At 40.7% G+C, this 18,444-nt stretch overlaps 1 protein-coding gene across 1 annotated transcript; it reads right to left on the bottom strand.

Annotated features, from left to right (window-relative positions):
- Nucleotides 1-2,056: 2,056 nt before the first annotated feature.
- On the bottom strand, nt 2,057-18,444 carry LOC119843482 (cell cycle control protein 50C-like). The gene is given in 8 exon segments (XM_038372777.2): nt 2,057-7,497; nt 7,500-7,565; nt 9,374-9,583; nt 10,887-11,027; nt 12,868-12,958; nt 14,712-14,813; nt 16,267-16,377; nt 18,241-18,444. Coding segments are annotated over 8 exon segments (1,044 nt in total). The 3' UTR covers nt 2,057-7,378.

Below are 18,444 nucleotides of genomic sequence, written 5' to 3'. Positions count from 1 at the left end.
TTTGTACTTCTCAGGAAAGGTGGCACCTGCAGAAGCACAGCGCCTTCTAGGGCCAAGTTCAGGTATTGTTTCAGTACTGCATTCACCACCTATTTCCTATAAGCAAATACCAGAAGTGAAGACTACAAGTAGGTCTGCCATGACAGTCTTATGTTCCCAGTCTACCCTAGCTAGAACTGCTAGGAATCAGCCTAATCTGCCACTGAGAGAAGAAGGGAAATACAGCTCATCTCTCCATGAAATTCCTGCCCCAGGCCCTAAACACTCATGTATGCAGAATGAGCTTCTTCATCAACCACAGATGACTACTTCAAGACCACTTTCTTCCCCTCAGTGACAGTGTCCCTTTTCACACAGGGATTCTTAACCGGCAAATCTGGAACAAACTAAGCAAAACTGGGAGTTCCCCTCATAAATCTCAAAATGCCTTTACAGCCAGTTACTCTTCTGAAGAGCCCTCCCTATCTACACAAACAAACAAAAACAAAAACCATAATTGGGTGAAAATTTGTCGTTTTGTTATAGACAGTATTTCAACCATCAAACCTCTGAATAAAAATGCATAACCCTCAAGTCTTCAGCATCTGTTAGACTTTTACAGCTTTCAGACTGAAAACAATTAAAAGCTACTGTGAAAAATCAGAGTATTGTATTGAAACCATCTGTCAAACTGAACTATCCAAAGACACTTGTTCTGTTGATGACTCCTCCATGTAAGAAGAAACTGCTTTGTTAACTCTACTATTATAATCAGTGCATCAAGTGTTTGAGATTAGGTTAAAAGTTCGTGGCAGTTCTTAAGTAACAGCAATGTGAATCCCCTGGTACTATCCTCCCGCTAGTGACTGTGTATTGTGAAAGAATCAGAAGGAGAATGGCATGTCGACAAGAAACGTAGAGTCAAGAAGAAAAGGAACTATCAATATCTAACATTATAATTACCCAGATTGTTATGATGACTAAAATTTGTAGAATATCTTTCATACCCAACACCCTTTACAGACTGAACCACTTTACCCACCAAAGGCAGCCACCTCTGAGGTAAAATGGGACAGTTATTTCCCAACACACAGTAACATCTTAGCAAAAACAACAAGGAGTCCAGTGGCACCTTAAAGACTAACAGATTTATTTGGGCATAAGCTTTTGTGGGTAAGAAACCACTTCTTCAGATGCATGGAGTGAAAATTACAGATGCAGGCATTATATAATGACACATGAAAAGAAGGGAGTTACCTCACAAGTGGAGAAACAGTGTTGACAGTGAGTGAGGACAAATACCATATCCAGCTGAAACTGATGGGGGATTTAGGCAGACATAATACAATTATCCAAATTTGAATTTGGCCAGGACACTGCAATCAGCTAGTGTTGGAAAATGTGCCATGAGACTTTTAATGACTGTGGAGGTCAAGAATTGGTCCCAACAGCAGTGTGTCTCTAACACTATGCCAAGGTAGGGATTTAATATTGACTCAAAACGAAATATGCCACTGATGCCCCAACTGCAAGGAATCCTGTTTAAAAACAGAGTGGTTCAAACAGTTCCTGCTAGGCTGGTTTTACTTTGATTTTTCAGAGGCAAGAAATGGGTTTTACACTGCAATGCATTGTTACAATTTATGGCACTATATGTATTACTAATAATAATCTCCATGGCACTATATGTATTACTAATAATAATCTCTATGCTACAGAGCTACTTGTATAAAATAGCTATAGTGTATAATTATTTCTTTCAGTTACCACAGATCATAGACCTATCACAATCATCCAAGAGTCCATCCTTCTTTTATTTTTGGCCCATATGATTTAAGCAAATGTGTGCGTTTGCGACAGAGGAAAAACTAACCAAGGCAGACAGATGTTGGACATATCTGCATTAGCAATGAAACTAAAAAGCCTGAAAGGGACTTGGCAAATACTATAACCCAAGTGCTATTGAAAAGTCCTGTAATTCATGCTTCAGTTAATATATATTTCCTATTAATGAAATTTAATCCTGATGGGAGCTGGCAACAAAATATAAGTAGTGCATGAGTTTTTGACATTAAAATATAAATCCCTTGTATGCTGCACTCTAATTTAGATGCTAGATTTCAATTCAAAATAAGATTTTTGTAATAGTAGGATTTTTTTTTCTGGATGTAGTGTTAAAGGTGAACTACATTGCTTTAAAAGGTAAACATGTCAGAATCCAAATTAGTAATGGACTTCAAAATTACAAGTAAATTTATTAAATCATATACACAGATACATAAACAAAATACAGAAAAACTCTATTTAGTTCAACCTCATTAGTCCAAAATTCCCTCTTATAGGAACCTAGATTATGTCACTTGATGTGAATCGTTGACCAATAACTGCCTCAATTACTCATCCCTCCTATTTTATTATCCCCAAAATGTTCAGATGAAATGAGATTTCATTTACAATAATTTTCTCCATTATTTACCTGCTCTGTAAAAAGTTGATGACAAGAAAACCAGATGCCCTGCACTTCTTTAAGCATCTATGTCATCATCAACTCTGGCAAGACAAATTTAGAAGCTTGCATTTAGCTTTTGGCAGGTGTCTTTCCTTTTTCTGTGTGTAAGACAAATATATAGATCCATATGCTTCCTAGTGCTGGCTGTTGTTTAACATTACAAGATCGGGTTTTAAGCAGTCCTGGCAATGGTTGTGCAGCACTTTCCTTTGCAAGCAAGAATTAAGGGGGGAATTCTTTTGGAGCATTATGCCATTTATTGGGTGGTGCCAGCATCTTTAAGGAAACGATTCAAAACATGTTCAGTTTTCTCAGTAAACAAGTTGACTACAGGCCTCCATGAATGTAAGGTGACATTGCGCAGCAAAGGATATAATATCTGTACAGACAATCGTAATACCCCATGGGTGCTGGGCAAGGAAGCCAGATCCATACATAGGAAGGGTGGTTGTTGGGAGATAAATTAGGAAAGGCCACAAACAAAGAACTGCAAATGCATCCTTGGCTGTTGTACAGATTACCTGAAGCCCTAGCAATAAAAGTATTACTTAAACCTACCCAAACTGCTCAAATGCACTACAAACAATTCCAAGAATGGACAAATTATGGATGAGGACGGTATTTTGAAGAAATAAAAGGTCTGTGTGGAGCGACTGGATAGGCAGAATAGGTATGGGAGTTGGAATACTAACTGCAGGCAATATAGAAAATCTGCAAAGGAAATTAGGTTATTCCACGAATATAGGGGACAATCTACGGAAGGTGGACCAAAGGCAGGTGCAATTCCTAAAAACCAGCACAGTCCTCACGGAACATTTAAAAATTGCTCTTCTTAATCTTACCTGCAATCCTAATTGGGGAAAAGGCTGAGCTAAATGAGACATGGGCCAGACAATATGCTATGGTTGAATTACATTTGTTAAGCGATGTTCAAGGTATAATTAGGAGCTTATTCCATGGACGCTGGCCAGTAGAATGGAATTCTTTCTATTCTGTAAAAGTGTACGTTAGTTCCTGAATAGATCCCAGGTGGTGGAAGGTTACGCTTTTAAATTGTGAATGGACCCAATGTACTGTGCTGGCCTTCAGTCCCTTCAATGGAACTCTCATAAATACCTATCCAATCATTAATAATGGCATTTTATATAATAAGTCATTCACGTACCCTATGAAAGGTAATAAATGGGCAGTAAAGGACAAGGCAGGAAGGCTTGGTAACGCAGATTTCTCTGTATGTGTAGAGGATATTCAGGAGGGGTGGGTTTATCGGCCAGGATAACTGCAATTGGTAAAAGGTGGGTGTGGGAACACAAGTGAGCACTGCCATCTATTGGGCCCCAAACCATATTACATACTTAGGGAATGGAAAGGTCTGTCTCTAATAAATTTGTTAGTCTCCAAGGTGCCACAAGTACTCCTTTTCTTTTTGCGGATACAGACTAACACGGCTGCTACTCTGAAACCTGTCAATACTAATAATGTGTCAAGTGTCACCTTGGAAGGGCACAGAAATTGTGTAAAGGTCTCAATAGGCACTCGATGCAGCAACGTGTCATTAAACAGTATAAAATTGGGAAATGAAAACTGGCAAATTGTGCCCCACATTATCACTCAAAATATAACCTGGTTGGGGGAGATTTGTTTCATAATATAAAATTAGAGATTCCGCTATCAATGCATTGGAGAGCCTTGCTGAAGTCAGCAGAGGTTGTATGGGGCACTTCTTAAGAAACAAGCAAGACGTCACATATCCTCAGGTCAAGTATGGGTGAGGATGTGAACACACTCACAAAACTGGGAAAAGACATTACAACAGCAGGAGGCAATAACTGGTGGGATGACTTAATACATTCTAACATGGAAACTAGAATACAACACCTGATCCTACAGCCAGTTACAATCATGTGCAAGGGTTAATTATAATCTCCGTGTTTTTGCTTCATAGGGTGGTTGTGTGTATATCGACACAAAATGTTCAGCAACACCTTGTGTGTTCTGGGCCTAACATCCCCAGGCCCATGTATGGCACATTAATTGGCAACAATATCTCATGCCATGCTAGGGGATGTGCAAGCATTCTTGAGATATATAGGGCACAGAATTGGGTTGTGTGTAAAGAGGCCACCAATAGTAGCCTAGCCCTGCTGGTTGACATTTTATGGCCCAAGTCATGTTTTTCCCCAATGGCTGGTAGGGGGCCCACCATATAAAAGTTAATTGAGTGCAGAAACCATATCTAATATTACTTATGTAGGCATGCCGTGACAACTAACACTGAACAATGTAAGGACAGGGCTAGGAATAATCATCGAACCGATGGTCATCTGGATCAAAGGACTCTCCCCATGGACTTATTCAGGCATGACAGAGGAGCAAGACAGTTGGTAGTGCTACTGTAATAATGGACATTCTGTATGGAAGTATTGGACAAGAGTGGTAGTACACAGATCGCATCTTGTACCACAAAGGCCACAGATTTTGCAGGAATATTAATATGCACCAAGCAGAGGGTGTTTTTCTGGAGACAACCTGAACTGGAAGTAACGGACAAGTACATAATAGAGGATGGAAACATGGGATAGCGGATGCATGTAAAACAAGAAAAGGAGGGGATATGTAGGATGTAATATGTAGAATGTATATTTTAAGTGTTGGGACATGTGAAAAGATGCCAGCTTCTCTGGCAAGGAAAGAGAACAGCCAGGTAAAAACCTCAGCCAGCAACCTGATCAGGTAAACAACTGGGTCAGCAAACTAATCTTAGTGCTAGGCAGAAAAAGCATTTAGGCCATATACAATGAATAACTTTGCAACATTGTATTTAAGGCGAGCACCTGAATGAATGTGGAGAAACGCTTGCATTTAACCCTATATTGTGCCGTTTCAGTGGACTGATCACTCACTGAAGCAGCAAACAAACAACCTACTTCTTCAGCTCAAAAGTCTATCTGTGAAACTGCATTCTGGGTGGCAGGGAAAGAACCAGGTCTGCACTAATAACTTACGCTGGTATAACTACGTCACTCAGGAGTGAAAAATCCACACCCGAGTGACGCAGTTATACTGACCTAACCCGTGGTGTAGACAGCTATGTCGACATAGCTACTGCCTCTCGTGGAGGTGGATTAACTATGCTGAGGGGAGATGCTCTCCTGTCAGCATAGTAGCATCTTCCCTGAAGCTCTACAATGGCTCATCTGTATCAGTACAGCTGCCCTGCTACAGCTTTTTAAGTATAGACCTATCTGTAAGTTCCTAAGTGCCTAAATCCCATTTGAAAATGGGACTTTAATGCTCTCAAAAATTATACCCTAAATCTGTCTTTGCCTCAACTTCCCTATTTGTACAATAAGGCTAATGACTATTTCACAGGGTGCTGGGAGGATTAGTGAGTTAACATATGTAAAGGGCTCTGAAGATGAATGTTAGGTTCTTTTGGGTTTTTTAATTTTGGGGAATTTATAAATCAGTATAAAATAGTGAGCACAGAAACCATGTTAAGTAAAGGAGTATTAGTTTTAATTTCATTTGCACTTTCACGATGAACCCCCCGACCCCCATAATCATCCATGTACTCCATGGCAAACTTGATCTAAATTCTGCAGCAAAGTTCCCTAGATTCTGCAACAGACTGGAAATTCTATTTACATTTTTAAAAACCGAGGTTTATAAATGAACTAACCATGAAAATGATACAGTTAAGCAGTCTCTGTATTTATTTTTAGATTAAATTCAATTAACTTTATCCTGCCCCGTATTTTCAAGTTGTCTCTGAGTTTTCTATTGACAAAGCCACAAAAGTTGTGTGGTAAGAAGTTGGAGGTCTTGGTGACTGTGTAGGAGAGACAGCTGGAGCTTTTGGCACAGGAGGTAGAGTAGGAGACAGTTTGGGATCGTGGCCTAAGCATGTTAGCTAGATGTTTCTGCTGAAGTGATCAGCAGTGAAATAGTTAATGCCGATACTTAAAAGGTCATGTTTTTGTTTTAGTCCGATCTCATCTTCAGAGTTTAAACTTTAGCTTTTCTATCACAAGAGTAACCTTTAAAATGTAAATCACCGCACTGCTGTCCTCTTACTCCAGCCTTGCAGAAAACGGTCTGCAGCTAAACAGCAGCAAAGAAGGTTTAAATGCATGCAATGAGGACTGAACTCTAACCAACCCCACTCACTTCAGTGAGATGACTCTCCCACCCCTCATCCCTAGGGTGTGCTCCCCGGCGGCCAAATCTCAAGGTCCTTACTCAGTCACTGATGCAGCAAAGCTCTTAGGACCAGATTTTTAAAGGCACCTAACTCCCACTGAAACCAATGTGAGTTAAGCACCCTAAATATCTTTAAAATTTGACCCTTAAGCTTGCATGCAACTTCAAGCACATGAATAATCCCACTGATTTCAGGGAGACTCTACCCGATGCCTAAGTGCTTTGCTGGATCAGGCCATCAGCTGTTAATCATGGAAAGCTCCCAGTGAAGCCAATGGGAGTTCTGCCTGAGTAAGGTCTGAGTAAAAACTGAGTAAGGACCTTGGGATTTGGCCCAGTATTTGTGCTCAATGCTATTTCTGGAGTTTGTAGTTCTAAAATTACTAAGATTTCTCTTACTGATGCTCAAGTCAGACCTTGATGGGTAGTCATTAGGGGAAAATTTACTTCTATGTAATTCATATGCTAATAAGACCACAAACCAAACCAAGCCAAGCTGATCAGATTGTGTACGTTTTGGGTTATGAGAAATCATCATCCTGCTCGTAACTCTTTTGTATTTACCAAATCCATACCATGACTGAAATGTCTCCACCGCTAGGAGGACATTGTGAAAGGTCCACGCTCCCCCCATCCCTTGCTCAAAGGTGCACCTTTATGTTTGTTCAGAAAGCTATGTAATTTGGGTTATCTCTGAAAGTATGTTTTCTTTTTTCGGAGTTTTAAGTGAATCGCAGTTATGATAAAACCTGCCAGAACTGTCACTGCGCCAGAAACCGTGTAGGCAATTCCCAGGAAGAGGTTACTCCTCTCCACCATGTGACGGTTGAGAGAACCACCTGCTTTTTCCCTTTTAATTTGGTAACAGGGAAATCTGATTAGGCGATGTTAAAGTTTCATTAACAATCAGGATAAAATGTACAGTGAGGAGTGTGCAAAAAATACTCTTCAAAATACACAAGGCGGGGATTTTTGCATTTGTTGTAAAAGTCTTTTATGGTGCTTTTAACTATTCTGTATCCCCTTGCCTCTTGTTACCAGTGGGTCCACAACCCCCAAAATGGCTGGGTGTGGGTAAAAAACTCGCACATATCATGTGCATCTACAGTCTTAGCAAGATTATTGAAATACACTGGATTCTTTAATAATATGATGTCAGATTCATCCTCATATCGCTATGTACTGCACTGGAGCTGCATCATAATATTTAAAGGCAGCCTGCAAAAATTACTGGGAAATGAACTTTTTGGGTGCTATTGTACTAAAGAACCTTTTAGCATTTTCCTTGACACTCCAGTCTCTGACATGAGGACACTCCACATAACATTCTTGTTGCACCCCATCCTCCACAGTCTCCACATAACATTCTTGTTGCAATCCGTTCATCAATTCTAAGTCACGTTATTCATCTAAGGTGTTGTCTACATGGGAGAGTTTTACCATTTATGCCAAAATAGTTATTCAGGTATAACCCCATGTGTGGACATTTTTATTCAGTTTAACTTAAACCCCTTCCCAAGCAACATAAGCCAGTGGCTATCAACCATCTAGTCCAGTGGTTCTCAACCAGAGATATGCGTACCCCTGGGGGTACACAGAGGTCTTTCAGGGGGTACATCAACTCATCTAGATATTTTTCTAGTCTTACAACAGACTCCATAAAAAGCACTAGAAAAGTCAGTACAAACTAAAATTTTATACAGACAATGACTTGTTTATACTGCTCTATATACGAGACACAGAAATGTAAGTGAAATATTTATATTCCAATTGATTTATTTTATAATTATATGGTAAATATAAAAAAGGAAGCAATTTTGCAATAACAGTGTACTCTGACATTTTTGTATGTTTATGTCTGATTTTGTAAGCAAGTAGTTTTTAAGTGAGGTGAAACTTGGGGGTACACAAGACTCCTGAAAGGGGTAAAGTAGTCAGGAAAGACGGAGAGCCGCTGATGCAAGCTGAGCAGAAAACAGTCATCTTGTAGTACAATAAGGGACATCTACATTGCAGCCGGGGATGTTAATGGCAGCTCGTGTAAATGTCCCTGTGCTAGCTGTACTCTAGTTAGCTCACTAAAAACAAAAGTGAAGATGCCATGGCACAGTCTTCAGCATGGGCTCCACAAGCCTGCCCGACTCCCAGGATATGTACTCACTAATGTAGCCCATGCTGAAACCTGTGCCACAGCATCCTCACTTCTGTTTTTAGTGAGCTAGCTATAGTACTGCTAATGCAGATATGTCTACACAAGCTACCATTCACACCATTGACTACAGGGTAGACATACCCTAAGTGTGTCCACACAGGAGGTGATAGCAGTATAACTATACAAGTATAAATTCACCCCTCAGGTTATGCTGTGTGGATAAAGTCTAAGCCCTTTTAATTCCACAGCATCTGTACCAAAGCTGGCACTGCCAGGCTTTGCCTCCAGCCAAAGTTCAGGCAAACAGTTGCCTCAGAAGTTAGATCTAATGTCACACGGCCTGATATAGGGCATTTAAAAGACATGTCTTAACTCCACCAGCACAGGCTGCAGGAAATCCAGGGATTCCCCCGAAACTAGATCTCCCTCAGGTTTTTTGTTGTATTACTGCCAAGCCACCATACTAGCAGGCATCTCTTTTTTTACCAGCCTAAAAATTAAGGAGTACCTTGGACATGATGAAAGGATACTGTAGGTAATGTGGAAGGTGTAATTCCCTGCTGGGAGACCATCAGCAAACTGGTTGGTATGGCTGACGCGACGGTAAAGGTTTCTGAACGTGGAAAAGGCTGACACACGCATCCAGATGATTAAGTCGTCGTTTAGATAACCGTTGTTCCTTTCATCCTCCTCATCCAGTAAATAAGCTGGTTTCTGCCAGTAAGGAGGCCTTGTTGTTCCTGGGGAGGAATAGGGATGAGCTATCAATGTTTAGAATGCTGCTAAGACAGGTAGTTCAATTATTTAATCCTTCTGGGTTGATGTTCAACCAAGAATACAGATCAGACAAAGGTTCTGTCCAATATTCACAAGACACAGAGCCAAAGCCAACTTTCCATCCAAAGATCTCAGATCACGTCTCAGACATTAACAAACTGAACCTCACAACACCCCTGTGGGGTAGGTAAATAGTATTATCCTCATTTTATAGATGGGGAAACCAGTGCAGGAGAGGCAAAGTGACTTGTACAGGAACAGTATCCCACTCTAATCATAAGAAAACTTTCCCTCTGCATTTAATTGTTCACCTTTATTTTTCATTTTTTTGCATTGATTCCTTTCTGTATACCTACAAAATGCACTAAAAGAGCAGGTTTCAGAGTAACAGCCGTGTTAGTCTGTATTCGCAAAAAGAAAAGGAGTACTTGTGGCACCTTAGAGACTAACAAATTTATTTGAGCATAAGCTTTTGTGAGCTACAGCTCACTTCATCGGATGCATCTGGTGGAAAATACAGAGGGGAGATTTATATACACACACAGAGAACATGAAACAATGGGTTTTTATCATACACACTGTAAGGAGAGTGATCACTTAAGATGAGCCATCACCAGCAGCGGGGAGGGGGAGGGAAAGGAGGAAAACTTTTCATGGTGACAAGCAAGGTAGGCTATTTCCAGCAGTTTACTAAAAGAGCAGTAAACATATGCATCCTATTTGTCATTAATTTGAAAATTTTTCTACAATATTTAGAAGCAGCAGCAGCATATTGATACTACTTAGATGGTTACTTCTTAAGGGACAGTTTTCTTGTTCTGTGTTTGTACAGGACCTACCACCATGGAGTCCTGAGTCCGTGACTGGGGCTACTATATTCTACTGCAATAAAAACTAATAGTAATAACAAAACAGTGCTAATGAATATACATTTAAAGATGGAACAAAGAGGTGATTCCACTTGGTTAACTTCTTTTGCCCAAGACCTTTAGTGGGTGAGGAAAGTAGTGGGGCTTCACTTTCCTGAACTTCTAGAACATCTTTTTCTCTTCATAGCATTCCAGTCTCCTCTCTAAATGTGGCATATTTCCCCTTGAAAAGTTGGAGACTGTCTCGTGAAGTTGCTCTCACAGTGCTTCCCCTGGACAAGTTACCTGCCATCGGGAAGAACACATAGACCTGTCTCCCAGAAATTGTGCATGTCTCAGGAGACTTCCACAAACAGAAGGAAGACTTTTATAATAAGGCAGGGCAGTGGAATCTTACCTGCAAATGCAGAAGAGAGATTGTATGATGTTGGATTCTGAAATTTCACATTTTTATCTGACCACCAACTATTTCCAGTCTTCAATAATGGGACTTGGATAGCAGTGTATGAGTTAAGATAGTAAGAAAGTTGAATAGAATCTGCAGGGAGATCCAAAGTAATACATGTTATTAACAGGTCTGCAACTTCCAACAGCCACTCCAGTAGTCAACATAACCAACTGAAACCTTAAACAAAGAGAAAGAGTGAGAGAGATAGAGGAGAGAGTCTTGCGAACGGACAGAAAGGAAAGACCGAGAGAGGGTTTTATCATTACTTCATCATGTACACATTCTGCACGTCTCACAAGTAAAGGACCATTTAAATTTCCTGAGTAAGAGCACCCTTGGAAGTTTTAAAAGCTGACCATATTCCTACTGAAAATTCTCCTTGTGTCACCATGACAGAATATCCACAGCTGTATTTCATTTACATTCCTTGATTTCTCTGTGATCAAATTCTTGGGATTATGTCACCTGAAGCTTTTTTTGTTTGTTTGTTTGTGTTTGTTTGTTTGTTTGTTTTTTGAGGAGCTAGCGAAAGAATGATAGTTACAATGAGCAGGCTTACTCTCCTATTTACCCCTGCCTTGGATTTTGTTAGGTAGTGTAACTGAAGTGAATGTGATCCTACTTGCTGGGGTTTGAAGTCTCCACTTGCATTTCTGAAGCAGGTTCTATAATATATAAAAATCAAATATCAAAGATATATGAAGAAGACCCCTTAATTGAAGCTGCTATAGAATGACGAGCCTTTGTAGCTTGTTACCAGCAATTTCCTTGAATCATCTTTTCCAACATCCAAAAAGAAACTAAGGGAAAGTGTACTAGAGTCATGCACCACCCCTTCATTTTCATGGAACAGAATGTGCATCTTTGTCTACGTTGAGAAAATATGGAAAGAGATAATGTGACAAGTAGCTACAACCTTAAACTAGTTTATTTTTTTAAAACCTTAAAACTGTAGTTCTTTATTAATTAGCTTGTCAAAGATAACTTGGTAGCTTCTGAGAACAATGTCAGGATAGCTTTCTCCCTGTAAAATCCTGGTGGAGACAAGGGACAGGAAGTTTTTACCTCATTGTATAACCCAGGGAGTCCATGTCTTGAAGAAATATTTTGATTTGTCTTCATGAGAGTGAGGCTGTATCTACACACTGAAGTTGTGAGAAGCGGAGAAGCTATATTAGTATAGCTGCATCCGTACGAGAGTTGCTGTATCAGTATAACTATATTGGTTAAAAAAAGATTAGATTCTGTAATCAATGTAGTTGTGCTTGTACAAAAGCCATTGATGTGCAGACCTGGCCTTACGTTGATTTAAAACTGGTTATAGCAGTTTAGCTTGCACATGTAAATTGACTGACAAGTTAAATCACTATAAGCCAGGATTATTAAACCAATATAAGTATGTCCATAGAGGGGTTTGCATCAGTTTAGAAACACAACTTTAGTTAAGACAGTGCAACTGTTTGTGTAGACCAAGCCTAGATCAGATTCTCCATTTCAAGAACGCACTTTTAAGCCGGTCATCCTATGAAAGCGGAAGCTGAGTTTTCCAGGCCCACTCAATAGCCTGTTGTCAGGCTAGAATCAGGCAGTAAATTACTGTCTCCCTCTTTTTCTAGGATACTCAGTTCCCCAATCCTGCAACTGGATGATGTGGGTGGACTCCTGCACTCACATGGAGTCTCACTGAGTTTAGTAAGTAAATGGAGTCACTGCAGTGCAGCACGTCGGGTGCCATATCCACTTTGGCCACACTGTCAAACAGTTTAACATCCATATATGAGAGAGCCAGACAGAGATGCCAGGATCCAACATGCAGAGAACATGCAGGAATCAGCACTTAGATGGGGCTCTGTGAGGTCTGAGGGGCACAGAGATATTTAAATTGGTTACATCTGAGCAGGTAAATAAATTCGACATGGAAGGTACTTACCATTGAACATACTGTTGGCGATGGCGCCGCATGGAGCCATTGGAGTTCCGTTTGGATAGGTTGTGAAAGGCGCACAATTGCTGTTCTGAATCTGAACTCAAGGTCAAAGGACAATTAGAAATGTCTTTTCCTCATCAACATTTTTTTGGTCAATCTTTTATTCTTATTTCCCTCTTTTAAAAAAACAACCCTCCCCCCAACCAAAAAAACCCAACAACCTAAAAAAGAAAACCACCAAATATCTAAGAGTGCTAGGAGTTGCCAGTGCTTTCCAGTCACATTAGAGATGGGCCCAAACAGAACGAGACTGGGGTGAGTCGTATCTGCCGTGGCCTAGTGGACTGAGGAGGTATGTCTACATAGCTGCTGGGAGCATACTGTTGCTGTGTGACAGATCCCCACACAGGGAAAACCAACTAACTATTCAGGGGAAACTGTGAAACTGTTTATGCGGAAACTAAACATAATGAAAACGATCGAGATTTGTTTTCTCTAGTCTCTTTCTTTCTGTTATATTCATATTTTACATATAAGAGAGTGGTGGCAACACTGAAAGACCACTTTAGGTCTGTTAACAGGATTATAAAAAGGTTTTGTTCCATCTGCACTGGACTGGGAGTCCATGATATAACCACAGCTGGGCTACAATGATGTTGTAATGGTGTGCCTTAACACTGCTGTAATTGCAGGCTGATATGTTCAAACAAATGGTTTTGGTTGCCGCAGTTTGTCGGTACTCCATTTGAGACCTCTTAAAGGGGCCTGGCATTCGAAGGGTGAGTGCTCTTTTAGTCACTTTTTAACATAAAGGCTGCATCATAGAGAGGACCTTAGGGCCCATCTAGACTAGAATTACAAACAACAATTACAACCAGCTCACAATGATGTATTCCCCGACCCAGGTACAACATAGTTCCATTTTTCAGTGTAGACAGGACATTTAACTGCATCCCCAAACTCCGCTAAAACGTTGGACTTATTTAAGCCTTTACCATGGATTGAAGACATGCGTAAAAAATGGCTAGGTGCCATCCATTCCCCAGGACAACTGTCTTGTAGCTGTGTCCCCAACTCGTGTAGATTGGGTCTAAAACGGCTAGCAAACTTTCAATAAAATCCAACTACTAATGATATTGCTGATAATTCTCGGCACTTGTGATCTGTAGACCTCAAAGCACATTCTGATGAAAACTCCTTTTCCAGGCATTGAAGTCAGTCTCCTTCCCTGTTTGCACATACATGCTACAGCTTCTAAGAGAACCAAATTGTTTTATCAGAGTTACAATGTGTGACCGTTGCTTCTGTACTTAATACCGAAGCTTTACAACATCTCTGTGAAATGTTAGAAGTGGGAAATGCTAGTAGAAAAGTTTACAGTGCCTTCTAACCTCAAGGAGACGACACTCACTAAAAAGTTGAGAAAGGGAGCTTAACCCCTTGCAGCTGACCACATTTTCTATTCCCCACAAATAAGATGGCCAGGTCTAGTGCTCCAAATTTAAAGAAACTGAGGAATAAAAATATTGAGCTCTGGCTTTTTTTATGCACTTTTGGGCCCAACTGTGGTTTATAATCACAGCCTACCCTGGAGGGGAAATAGAGGGGCTGTGTTGCAACAAGAGAGACCCCGGGAGGAACTCTGGTGATCTAAAATTACACAGCAACAGAGGAGAAACATTAAAAAAATAAAAATAAAAAAGGTAAATGTGGTTGTAAAACCACAAAAACTGGCAGAAGGACCCAGGTGTAGTACTAGAAGCGACTTTTGAACCAGAGAACCACACACTAAGAGCCTCCTCACCTGATGAAAATATTAATGATGTAACAATAAGAAATACACTTACGTTTACATCTTGACCCAGCAATTGTGCATCGCTTCTGGAGAGGACATACCGACGGTGGTTCTGATAAAAGTTTTGTAGACGATAGTACATAAAAACATCACCCTAGAATTCAAAGGAGAATAATATAGGATGAGGAGAGCATAAACAAAATAGGTCATTTTTACAAACTGTTGGAAAAAAATCCTGGAGGGAGAGAGGGTGGGGGAGGGGGGGCAGCATGATGGATTTGTTGTTTACATTTCAGCTGACGATTTTAGCAGAAACATTCACTTACCTTGGGCTTGTGGGTGGAGCATGGACAGACTACCATCATTCTCCCCACCCATTGCTTTGGCATCGTGGAACGGAAGGTGCTATGAAACTACATGTGTAGTTCCATTGAGGTCTCAGTCTTTTTATTTGGAAAGGTTGCAGGATTGGACCCACAGTTTTCTAAATATGTTAAGATTATTAAATTCAATTATCAGCTTTTTAAAAAAAAATAATGTAAAGTGAATTTAGCACTTGTGAAAGGTGCTGCACTGAGAGTGCTGTAGATTGAGGGTATAATTTTCAAAAATGCTTACCTGACTTAAGAGCTTACGTCCTATTTTCAAAAGAGTCTTAGGTACTTTTGGCTCCTAAATCCCTTTTGAAAAGAGACTTGGGGCTTGTCTACATGGTGCCACAGACCAGTCAGTGGGGGCGTGAACTGCAGAGTGCTCTAACGGTCCCAGGAACACCCTACAGTACTGCACACCTTGCACAGATGTAGTCCACAGGATTACATTAATGCACACTAGATACCTTTTAGTTTGCACCACCAGAATGTACATGGGCCAGGTAGGGAGCAACATATTAGAGCATTCTGCAGTTCACACTCCCAGAGGCCTGGCTTTAGTGCAGTGTAGACAAGCCCTTTAGCCCTTTTGAAAATGTTGAGTCTTGAATCTACAGACCAGATCTAATACAAGCAGCAGAAGTACCAGTTTGTACATGCAATATGGGAAACTGACATTTTTACTTTCAATTTTAAATGTTTTCAAACCTTGACACATTCTTACGGCTGAAGGATTTTCATGTCTAATGCATTTATAGCCCCTTTCACTCTGAAAAACTCTAAAGTTGTGGAAAGAGCTACAGGAGTTTTACTTACCAAAAGTGGCCACAGCTTCAGTTTTCTGTCTCATCTGAAAGAAGGTCCTACCCCAGCTGCACAGTACCAACTAACACCAGGGTGTGGCCCTGGGTCCCTACTGGGGCATTCACTCACTACTGATTCAGAAGAAAGAAGTCACCTCTTGACTCAACAACACTTCTTGCAGCACCTGTTTTCACCTGGGAGGTCTCCAATCTAAGTATTATGTAGCCTGATCTTGCTTAATTTCTGGGATTTGCCAAAACAAGTAACAAGCAGGGTAAAGGCACATCTTTTGGGCATAAGGGGCTTTAGGTTTGTGAACGGTATTGACATAAAGCCCTGGCTTAGTGTCCTTTACAGGACAAAATGTATACTTCTTACACATCCTGAAATACAGGAGCTGGGGTCTGTGGTTGGTTTCACACCTTCACCTACCAGCATATTTTCCTGCAGTGTGACATGCACAGAACAGTTGCATTCTTTATCCCAATTAGAGGAGTTTTCACGCAGTTTTGAACAATTCAAACATATGTCCGAATAGTTAATCTGTCAAAGAAATAAACAAGCAAAGATTATATCGGGGTGGGCAAACTATGGCCCGCGGGCCAGATCCGGCCCATCAGGGCTTTGGATCCAGCCCACGGGATTGCCACCCTGGCCCCGCACCGCTCCTGGAAGTGGCTAGCACCACGTCCCTGCGGCCTCCTCGGGGAAGGAGAGCAGAGGGCTCTATGCGCTGCACTTGCCTCCAGGCACCGACCCCCTGCAGTTCCCATTGAACGGGGCACCCTGATTCTCCAGCTGGCTCTCTGCCAGCATGGGAGGAGTTTAGATTGCCCTGAGAGCTGACCTGAATTCCCTCAGCTGGTAACAATCCCCAGGGGCTGTCTGCCAGATGACAATACCTGGAGCTGTGGATTCCTACCCTCTAATCCTGAGTTGCAGGGGGTTTTTGCTAGAGGAGCCAGTTATGCTGGCGCTGCACTCACCAGGCACCCTTGGCAAACAAAACAAACAAAAAACCAGGGAATCCCCAGTTGGAGTGTGGGGGATGAAAACAGTGTCTGCTCTTTTTGTGCCAGGGGTGAGAGTCAGGTCCACAGTAAATGGGGCAAACACTATATTGAAAATAGCATTATTTTCTCACTCTATTTAATATTTTGCATTTATTTAGCACCTTTCATCCAAAACAAGTGCATTTAATAACTGAAAAATAATACCATCCTACTATAACTTTTAGCAAAAATTTATAAGGGCCGATAATTAGTTTTTATTTTTATATTTTTATCCATTACAGTGTACGCTCAGACTACAAAATATAAGAGGCAAAGTTTGGGCTCTGAGACCATCCTAATGGAAAAACAAACCACATTTTTTTCCTGCAAGGTGACCACCCCACGCAAATCACCATGTACTATTTGTTTGGTTTTTTCACCCCACAGGCCAAATAAAGAAATAATCTAGCTGTCCTTGTCAATTCTAGTGGGTGCTGTATACACAGATGGCAACGTGATTTAGCAGTTTGAAGGGAGAACTGGGAGCCTAGTGTGCTGGCCAACTGACTCGCCGTGAGACTTCGTGTAAATCATTCTGTGTTTTAACATACCCCGCCCCCCGTAAAACTGATGTTAAATTACCTAATTACAGCTAAAACAGGTTGAATTATTCATTGTGAATACTATGAGTTGCAGATTTATTCCTCTTTTTTGTTCACAAGTCAGTCACAAACCAAGCATTTTTTTTTTTGCTGGTTTTTTTTTTCATTATCCAGGGTGTGTGATTGGTACACATGGTATTATACTGCTTCCCAACTGGATGACAAATTTTCAAAACTAGAGAAAAACAGATAACGCACTTCAAAAACAATTTATCAGCCTAGTAATTTTTGCTAGAATTGTGAAACTCAAGATTTATGATCATTTACACAAATACTAGCTGTCTAAACATTCATAAAGAACAAAATAATAGGCAGTAACAAGTCAGTGGATTGAATTTGATACTTTGATTTTGAAATTGGCCTTAATATTCAACCTGCTCTACCTGCAGCAGCCATCATTAACAAATGAGGAATCTCTTGTGTTTTAGGATTCTGGCTTGTCAAATATTTATTGACATTTTTCTAGTGCCTAATAATACCAAAGTTACCACAGTTTATTTCCTTCCCTAAGCACAGGGACAAATGACAATGTCCTGGATATTACCATCTGGTAAATTAGCAAATGCTGACTTTTTAATGGTGACCGCTTTCACATGGGGTATTGTGGGTTCATTTGACATCCTTGGGTAAAAGGAGTATATCCATGATAGAATTACTACCCCCCTTTGGTCTGAAGCACAAACACAGTTATTTTCTCCCAAACATGAGCCACTCTCTATCAATACTCATCAAGAAAACCACCCAAAACAAACCTGGATTTCTTTGACACGTCTTGCAGATAATATTAGGCAGATTCCCATGAGAAGGCAGAAGAATCCAATGATAAAGAAGCTGGAGAGGACAGTCGGAGCTGTGAGCTCGGGCTTCCAGGCTGGCAGTTTCTGTTGTTTAAATGCGCTGTTATCTGGACATCTGGAGGGATGCTCCTGTGCTCCTTGGCTGTTCTTATTTTTCAT

The sequence above is a fragment of the Dermochelys coriacea genome, chromosome 1 (genome assembly GCF_009764565.3).
Source record: "Dermochelys coriacea isolate rDerCor1 chromosome 1, rDerCor1.pri.v4, whole genome shotgun sequence".
NCBI classification, from domain to species: Eukaryota; Metazoa; Chordata; order Testudines; family Dermochelyidae; genus Dermochelys; species Dermochelys coriacea.
The sequence above is the reverse complement of the archived record's forward strand: the minus strand, read 5'-3'. Positions and strand labels throughout refer to the sequence as shown.